General features: G+C 47.9%; 1 protein-coding gene across 1 annotated transcript; it reads left to right on the forward strand.

Annotated features, from left to right (window-relative positions):
• Window positions 1-32: 32 nt before the first annotated feature.
• Window positions 33-4349, forward strand: LOC128331367 (uncharacterized). The gene is made up of 2 exons (XM_053264710.1): window positions 33-55; window positions 3019-4349. The coding sequence occupies exon 2, from the start codon at window positions 3363-3365 to the stop codon at window positions 4347-4349; it is 987 nt and encodes a 328-aa protein (XP_053120685.1). The 5' UTR covers window positions 33-55; window positions 3019-3362.
• The last annotated feature ends 5111 nt before the right edge of the window (window positions 4350-9460 follow it).

Raw genomic sequence — 9460 nt, forward strand, 5'->3', positions numbered from 1 at the left:
GCTCATCGTGGTGTACAACTTAAATTGAGATACTAAAACAACAAACAAGTTACAAGTGCGTTGCTAACCGCTCATTGATCCAGGGCAGCTTTTGAGTGGGGCTATCGTTACTTTGGGCGGGGCTCACAAACAGCAAATTGCAAGAGCAATGGAAGCAGTCTGCACTGGCTTCTCTGTAAATAATATTGTTTAAACCGTTAATATTCCGGCTGCAACTCCACTGTCTTGTCCTTGCATACCGCAACTCTCTCCTCTGGATTCTACAAGAGGCACCTTTTAAAGTGGTGTTTCTCTGATATTTAACTGGGAGAAAGAGCAAATGTCCCTATTCAGCCCTAGTGTAGCTTTCCTCCAGTGGCTGTTGCTGGTGTATATCATGTGTTTCTTTTTAGATTGTGAGCCCTTTTTGGGACAGGGAGCATTACTATGTTTTTCTTTGTAAACCACTTTGAGAATTTTCTTTTGTGTAAAAGTGGGATATATATATATATATATATCAGTAGTGTATAACTATCAGTAGCAGTGGGGAAGTAACTTGCCTAGGGAGCAAGAGGTTGCTGGTTTGAATCCCCGCAGGTATGTTTCCCAGACTATAGGAAACAAGCAATTTCCTGCCTGTGGCTTCCAGCGGCATCTGGTGGGCCACTGTGCAAAACAGGATGCTGGACTAGATGGGCCTTGGGCCTGATCCAGCAGGGCTGTTATGTTCTTACCTATATCAGGCAGCAGCGATATAGGAAGATGCTGAAAGGCATCATCTCATACTGCGTGGGAGGAGGCAATTGTAAACTCCTCCTGTATTCTACCAAAGATAGCCACATGGCTCTGTGGTCACCAGGAGTCAGCACCAACTCGGTGGCACAAGTTTACTTTAGAGTATTGAACAAATAACAAACAGAGCAAGAAGATGAAGCACAATTAGTGCTTCACTAATTCACTAGTGCTTCACTAGTGTTAGTGAGCCAGCGTGGTGTAGTGGTTAGAGTGCTGGACTAGGACTGGGGAGACCCGAGTTCAAATCCTCATTCAGCCATAAAACTAGCTGGGTGACTCTGGGCTGGCCATTTCTCTCTCAGCCTAACCTACTTCACAGGGTTGTTGTGAAAGAGAAACTCAAGTATGTTGTACACCGCTCTGGGCTCCTTGCAGGAAGAGCGGGATATAAATGTAATAATAATAATAAATTAGTCCACTTTTTAAAAAATTAACATATTTTTTATACTGCCCAAAACATACATCTCTGGGTGGTTTACAAAGAAATACAAACAGAGAGTAAAACATTAGTTAAAACAAAAATGAAAAGTTTAAAACATTAAAACAATTAAAAATTTTCTAAAATATTTTTTTAAAACAGCATTAAAACCATTACAACAATCTATATATATAATTCTCCTGGGTGTGCCTTGGAATGTGCATCCCAGCGCCCAGCTGATTGGCTGGGTGGTGGATGTGCCTGATTGGCTGAGGTGCACCCAGGAGGATTGGTCGCCGCGGTGGCGGCAGGCCCATCTGTGGAGGCCAGAGGTGGTGGCGGGCCTGGCCACAGAGGCAAGGCCCAGGAGGGGAAAAAAGAAAGTGGGTGGCGGGGAGGCAGAAGTGGCGGTGGGGAGGAGAGGCAGATGGGCCCAGAAGCAGAGACTGGGGCAGAAGATGTAACCGCCGGCCCCAAAGAGTGCACAGATGCTCTGTGTGGGGTCGGCTAGTATTAATTAAAAGCCTGGGTGAACAGATGTGTCTTTAAAGACTTTTAAAAAGCTGTCAGAGATGGGGAGGCTCTTATTTCACTAGGGAGCGCATGCCAAAGCCTCGGGGCAGCAGCGGAGAAGGCCTGTCCCAGAGTGGCCACCACACAAGCCAGTGGCAAATGCAGATGAACCTCTCCAGCTGATCTCAGTGGGTGGTGGGGTTCATGACAAAGAAGACGTTCTCTTAAATACCCAGGACCCAAGCCATTTAGGGCTTTATAAGTTATAACCAACACCTTGTATTTTGCCTGGAAACATATCAGCAGCCAGTGTAGCATATATACAGGAGTTATATGGTCTCTCAGTCATGACCCAGAGACCAACCTGGCTGCCGCATTCTGGACCAACTGTAGTTCCCGGACCACATACAAGGGCAGCCCCACACAGAGCGCATTGCAGTAATCCAGTCTGGAGGTTACCAGCAAATGTACCACTGTTTTGAGGTCATTCACCTCAAGAAATGGACACAGCTGGCGTATCAGCCGAAGCTGATAGAAGGCACTTCTGGCCACCACCTCAACCTGGGAGACCAGGGAGACGCTCGGATCCAGAAGCATCCCTAGACTGCGCACCTGTTCTTTCTGGGAAAGTGTGACCCCAACTAGAACAGACAGATCAAAATAGTCTCTTGAGTTCCGACCCCACACAATGAGTACCTCAGTCTTATCTGGATTCAGTCTCAGTTATCCCTCATCCAGCCCATTACCGCCTCCAGGCAGGCATTTAGGAAGGTTATGCCCTCTCCCGATGATGCTGACATGGAGAAATAGATTTGGGTGTCATCAGCATACTGATAGCACCCTGCACCAAATCACCTGATGATCTCTCCCAGTGGTTTCATGTAGATGTTAAACAATATGGAGCCCTGAGGCACACCATTCAAAAGTTCAGATTTTGAAGAGCAGCAGTCTCCAAGGGACACCATCTGGAACCTGCTCGAGAGGTAGGAGCAGAACCACTGCAAACCAGTGCCTCCAACTCCCAATGCCCTCAGACACTCCAGAAGGATACTATGGTCAATAATATTGAAAGTTGCCGAGAGGGCCAAAAGGACCAACAGAGTCACACTTCCTCTGCCCATTCCCGATTGGAGATCATCCATCAGAGCAACCAAGGCAGTCTCACCCCATAGCCAGCCTGAAAGCCAGTTTGAAATGGGTCAAGATAATCAGTTTCCTCCAAGACTGTCTGCTGTCCCAAATCTGGGTGGCCTAATTTGCATATTATGCAGCAACTAATTTGCATTTTATTTATTTATTTATTTATTTGACAGATCTGTATACTGCCTGCCACTACCCAAGTCTCTAAGTGGTTTAGAACAATAAAACAAAGCAATGACTGCGGAGAAACTGCGGAGCCAATGACAGGAGGCAAAGCCGCAGAGCCTTTCTTTCTTTCCCCTCGTCCTCTTCCCTCCCATGTGATTGGATCCATTCCAGACTGAAATCCGGGCAAACCGGGCGGCACATTTAAAATCTGGGTAAATCCAGGTGGAATTTAGCAGCCGGGTGGAGGAGCCAAAATCCGGGGGCTACCATAAATTCCAGGGGATATGGCAAGGCTACACACACACACAAATATGCTAAATGGAGGAGAACTCAGCTCGAATTTGACAGGATGGAGCATGTGACCCATTTGAGGGCTTACGCGGAGGCAGTGCATACGGCAAAAAAGAAGTTCTGGTTGGTTCGCATTGCTTCTGCAGATTCATGTTCGGCGGAGTTATCCCAGGTAGTGAAGAGTCTAATTTCTACTTCTCCTGTTTCTAATCAGCTCCCGGAGGTGCTCTGTTGTGATGCCCTCAGTGAGTTCTTTGCGGACAAAATCTGTATTCGGGCCAACTTGGATTCCACTTTTTCTGCAGGGTCTACAAAAGAGGTGTCTAGCAATCCTTCTTGCAGTATTAGGTTGGATCAGTTTCAATCTGTGATTCCTGAGGATGTGGACAAGCTGCTTGGAGCGGTGTGGTCCACCACTTGTTCTCTGGACCCTTGCCCGACTTGGCTGCTTCGATCTAGCAGGGAGATTATTCGAGGAGGCCTGGTGAATATCATAAATGCATTGCTGAGGGAGGGTAAGGTGCCTCCATGCTTGAAGGAGGCAATAACTAGACCATTTCTTAATAAGCCTTCCCTAGATCCCTCGGCGATGGGTAATTATAGGCCAATCTCTAATCTCCCTTGGTTGGGCAAGGTGATCGAGAGGGTGGTGGCCGACCAGCTCCAGCCAAGTTTGGAGGAAACTGATTATCTAGACCAGGCCTGCTCAACTTCGGCCCTCCTGCAGATGTTGGCTTACAACTCCCATAATCCCTGGCTATTGGCCCCTGTGGCTGGGGCTTATGGGAGCTGTAGTCCAAAAACAGCTGGGGGGCCTAAGTTGAGCAGGCCTGATCTAGACCCATTTCAAACTGGCTTTAGAGCGGGCTATGGGGTTGAGACAGCCTTGGTCGGCCTGATGGATGACTTATACCAGGGAATCGGCAGAGGGAGTGTGACTCTGTTGGTTCTCTTGGATCTCTTGGTGGCGTTCGATACCATCAACCATGGTATCCTTCCGGGTCGCCTGGTGGAGTTGGGGATAAGAGGCACTGCTCTGCAGTGATTCCGCTCCTATCTCTTGGGCAGATCCCAGATGGTGGAGCTTGGTGACAGTTGCTTTTCTCAATGAGAGCTGTTATATGGAGTCCATCAGGGCTCCATTCTGTCACCAATGCTTTTCAATATTTATATGAAACCGCTGGGTGAAGTCATCAGGAGATTTGGTGCTGGGTGTTATCAGTATGCTGATGACACCCAAATCTACTTCTCTCTTTCATCTGCTTCATCAGGAAATGGCGTTCATTCCCTAAATACCTGCCTACAGGCAGTAATGGGCTGGATGAGGGATAACAAATTGAAGCGGAATCCAAGCAAGACGGAGGTGCTTGTTGTAGGGGCTCAGAATCTGAGGAATGAGTTAGCTCTCCCTGTGGTGGATGGGGTTACACTCCCCCGGAAGGAGCAGGTATGCAGCTTGGGGGTACTCCTGGATCCAGGCCTCACTCTGGTATCTCAGGTGGAGGCTGTGGCCAGGAGTGCTTTTTATCAGCTTCGGCTGATTTGACAGCTGTGTCCATTCCTTGAAGAGGATGACCTCAGAACAGTGGTGCACCAGCTGGTAACCTCCAGGCTTGACTATTGTAATGCGCTCTACGTGGGGCTGCCTTTGTACGTAGTTCGGAAACTTCAGTTAGTTCAAAATGCGGCAGCAAGGCTGGTCTCCGGGGCAACCCGGAGAGACCATATTATGTCTGTTTTGAAACGGCTGCACTGGCTGCCGATATGTTTCCAAGCAAAATACAAAGTACTGGTTATTACCTTTAAAGCCCTAAACGGCTTAGGTCCAGGTTACCTTAGAGAGCGCCTTCTTCGGTCTGATCCCCAGCGCACGCTAAGATCATCTGAGGAGGTCCGGCTCCAGTTGCCACCAACTTCTCTGGCGGCGACCCAGAGGCGGGCCTTCTCTGTAGCTGCTCCTGGACTGTGGAATGCGCTCCCTGCAGACATCCATAATTTGAATTCTTTATTGGAATTTAGGAGAGCCCTAAAAACCTACCTGTTCGGCCTGGCCTTCCAGTTAAATAGTTTTAAAGGGTCTTTGATGTTTGTGAACCGCCCTGAGCTATTTTGTAAGGGCGGTCTAAAAATTGAACAAATAAATAAATAATAGTAAGTTTACATGTATATGAGCAAACAAAAAACATGAGCAAACAAGAAAAAAAGTCTCAAAATTGGGATAAATATTTGAAAGATGTGCAGGAAGAAAAATTAAGAAATTCAAAATGTGTAGGAATGAAAAAGTCTTCTTAATTTCAAAAGCAGTTTGTTATATGACCTAGTAAGCTCCTATTTAAGAAATGCAAGTCCAAAGCCCATTTGGACACACAGAACTTGTTTCACAGTTCATTGGATCTCTGCTGCTGTCAATAAGAGGGTGTCATTTGAGCTGAAATTTTGCATTATGGTTGCTTGTACGCACTCAAGGTCCTGAGTTGAATGCACAAGTACTGTCTGTGTTTCCATTGGTACTATTCTGCAATGTTACTAGTTTGCAGTTAAGTACTCTACCTAACATAGCATGAGTGTTGTAAATGTCTATTGTTTCTTCTGCTATTTAAATGTGATTAGACAATTCTATCTGGCCAAATAAAATCTGCAGATTTAGACTACAATTCCACACCTCAATACATTTCATATGTGGAAGAAGTCTCCATTGAATACAGTAGGACTTACTTTTGAGTAAACATGCATAGGAGTGAGTTGTTTTTGGATGGTTTATTTTATTTCTATGTGCTGAATTTCCATACTTTTGGATTCCCTGATCATATAATTTTGGTGTGAACTATTGACCATAGGTTCAAAGCTGCTGAACATCATCATCATCATTGTAATAATAAATAAAATAATAATAATAATAATAAATAAATAAGTTGTTATAGGAAGAACTAATCAGCCTACTTTCCTTTCACTATCCCTACAACTGGACTAAATTTGGTCAAAATTGTTTAGGCAGTTCACAAATTAGCCCACTTGTACCTCAAATGTTCATGCGTCTGCCATCTTGAATTGGGGGGGATGACATCAGCACTAACTATATTTGGTCCACTTTGGTTCCCTCTCACATCTCAAATGTTTGTGTCCACCATCTTGAATCACGTGTAATGACCTGCTGGCTGGCTGCCCACCAGCAGAGAACCACTCTCTTCAGAGGGGACTGGAGAGCCGCCAGACACAGTCCGCTAGGAACAGAGACAGGGTGTAGTCCCAAAACGTTGCCAAAAATCTGCACCGGGAATTCTACAGACGTCAGGATCAGGGGTGAACATAATCGTAGTTAGGGATGTGCATAAAACCGGTTCTCCCGGTTCGGTTCGGGTCCGGACCGGGTCCGGACCGGACCGGGGTGGTTCGGTTTTGGTTTTGCCAGATCACCCCCCGGTCCGGTTCGGTTTCGAACCGGTTCGGATCCGAACCGAACCGGTTCGGATCACAAAAAGTGGCTGGTTTTGAAGGGGACATTGTGTTCTACCTGCCACCCAAATTTCAAGTCGATTGGACCTTCCTCTGATTTTTTACAAATTTTTTTCAAAAAATAAATTTTTGCCCATAACTCACAATGTGGAGCCCTTAGGGGCAAAAAAGCTGGGGTGGGTGGTAGCCACCCATGGGTGTCCTCCACCCCAAAAATCCCAAGGCAATTGGTGGCTCCTAGTATTATTGGTGAATTTCTGAAGAAAATTTTTTTTTCCATTGGCTAGAATGGGGGTTTGGGGCTGCCCCAGACCCACCTCTGTGGGGTGGCAGCACCCCCAAAGTGGGTCCTGGGCCATGGCAAAAATGCCCTCAGTCCCTCCCAGCAATCCCCGTAGAGATAGGAGTGATGGTTCTGTTGTTTTTCTGAGGTATTCTGAGTGTAGATTCTATGATAGCTTATGAGATTTCCAATGAGACACCATGAATCCACTCTCATTTGCTATCACAGAATCCACACTCACTCAGAACACCTCAGAAAAACAACAGAACCATCACTCCTATCTCTACGGGGATTGCTGGGAGGGACTGAGGGCATTTTTGCCATGGCCCCGGACCCACTTTGGCGGTGCTGCCACCCCACAGAGGCGGGTCTGGGGCAGCCCCGAACCCCCATTCTAGCCAATGGAAAAAAATTTTTTCTTCAGAAATTCACCAATAATACTAGGAGCAACCCAACAATTGCCACCCCATCTTTTTGGCGCCTCTCTCTGGGCGCCCTAACACGTAACACCTAGTCAGTCCATCTTAATGCCTACCTACTACCACCACTCCTATCCAAGCAAGTAAGAGGAGGACACTCAGAGAGACAACACCCACTCTCTGATCTAACAAAAAGGCCACTGCTGTGCTGCCTGCCAGCACAGCAGCAGCAGCGGAGCAGCACACTAAGCACAAGAGCAGCACACACAGAGAAGAAGCAGGAGGCGGAGCAGCAGAGCAGCAGACCTGCCGCTCTGCATGATGGGTGACGTGATGCCCAAAGGAACCACCGCCTCACTCAGTGCCTGCCACTGACTAGGCCCGACAGACAGAAGCCAGCCAACCTGCTCTGCTCTGCTCTGATGCTCCCCATGGATGATGCACACACACCCTACATCTGCATCCCAATGACCAGACCAGACCAGACCAAGTGCGCAGAGTCAGCACAGGCCAGCAGCCACCAGCCCAGAAACAACAACAGCTACTACTGCTACCACCACAACCAGTGTTGCCGCTACAATAACATTCCCAGTCCAGTCACGCGCGCCACAGCCTGAGCCTAGCACACAGCCAACAGCTGCTGCCAGCCAGTGCCTGGCAAGCCCAGCCAATATGAGGAGGAGAGAGCTAACAAGTAGACGGCGCACGCACATCACCAACCCATCACGACGGCGCAACTGCAAGGGGAGAGGGCACAATTACAGGCAGGAGGAGGAGGAGGAGGCAAGGCAATCCTAGCACAGATTTGAAAGTTTAAAATCCACCAGGACATCTTCTAGAATCTAGACTTCTGTTTTTTCTACCACCAGCTGTAGTGTCTAGTTAGTCAGTGTGCTGTGCAGCTGAGCTGAGCTGAGCTGAGCTGCATGTGAGGAAGGGTGATTGTAGCTAGTTCTTTAGTTTCAGCAGACTGAGCATTGAGCATGGGCAGTGGCCTTGGGAAGCAACACAATTACACGACACTCACCTGCTGCTGCTGGTTCTAGAAGTTGCCTCTTCTCGTCTTCACCTCTTCGTGTGTGTGTGTGTGTGCGCAGTGAGTGCATGCCTTTTGCCTTGCTGGAAAGAAATGCTTCTCTGGTCCACCACCACATATCTGCTCAAGGACACAGAGGCCCAAGGCAGAGGTGGTGGCACCAGTGTGAGTGCATGTGTGCTGGTGGTGTTTGCCACCACAGGTGTTTTGTGTGTGTATGTGTGCGCTGCTAGCTAGGAGGGGGGAGGGAGGCAGGGAGGGAGGCTGGGAGGCAGGGGGGAGGAAAGGGGAGGGGGAGAGGGATGTAGAGGGGATTGAAGGGGGGAGGGTCCGGCTCAGAGTTGGTCAGCCACATATTTGTGCACACACGTGCTCACGTGTGTGCTTCGGTGGGAGAGACCAGACTCTCATCATCTGCCAGACCGGGGTTGGGGGCAGGTGAGGCGGTGGTGGGCTGGAAGGGAGGGAGGATGGAAGGTGGTGAAGAGGAAGGGGAGAGGATGAGAGGGGAAGGATGGAGGGAGGCATGGGGGGGAGGAAAAAAAACATGTAGACAGACACACACCACACTACACACAGAAAGCATCCACACACAGAGACAGTGCTAGGCATCCATTCACACAGACAGACAGACAGACAGACAGACACACAACAGGAAGAGACAGACTGAGCCTGCACCACACACACACACACAGACCCAATTCCCCCCCTGCACAGTTATCAATCAATATGTTGTGTTGGCAGCCAGTTCATTGCTATTCTGATGGTTTTGGGTTTTTTGCCATCAGCCAACATCAACAGTGACCACAATCAAGATGAACATAAGATGATAATAATTCATTCGTTTCATTTCAAAAAATCACCCAATCATTTTCTCCATGTAAACCAAGCCCCCCACACATGATTTCTGGTGACATTTTCAATAAAATCAATTCATTTGGCATTCATCATTTTGTTCTCCCTTT

The sequence above is a fragment of the Hemicordylus capensis genome, chromosome 6 (genome assembly GCF_027244095.1).
Source record: "Hemicordylus capensis ecotype Gifberg chromosome 6, rHemCap1.1.pri, whole genome shotgun sequence".
NCBI classification, from domain to species: domain Eukaryota; kingdom Metazoa; phylum Chordata; class Lepidosauria; order Squamata; family Cordylidae; genus Hemicordylus; species Hemicordylus capensis.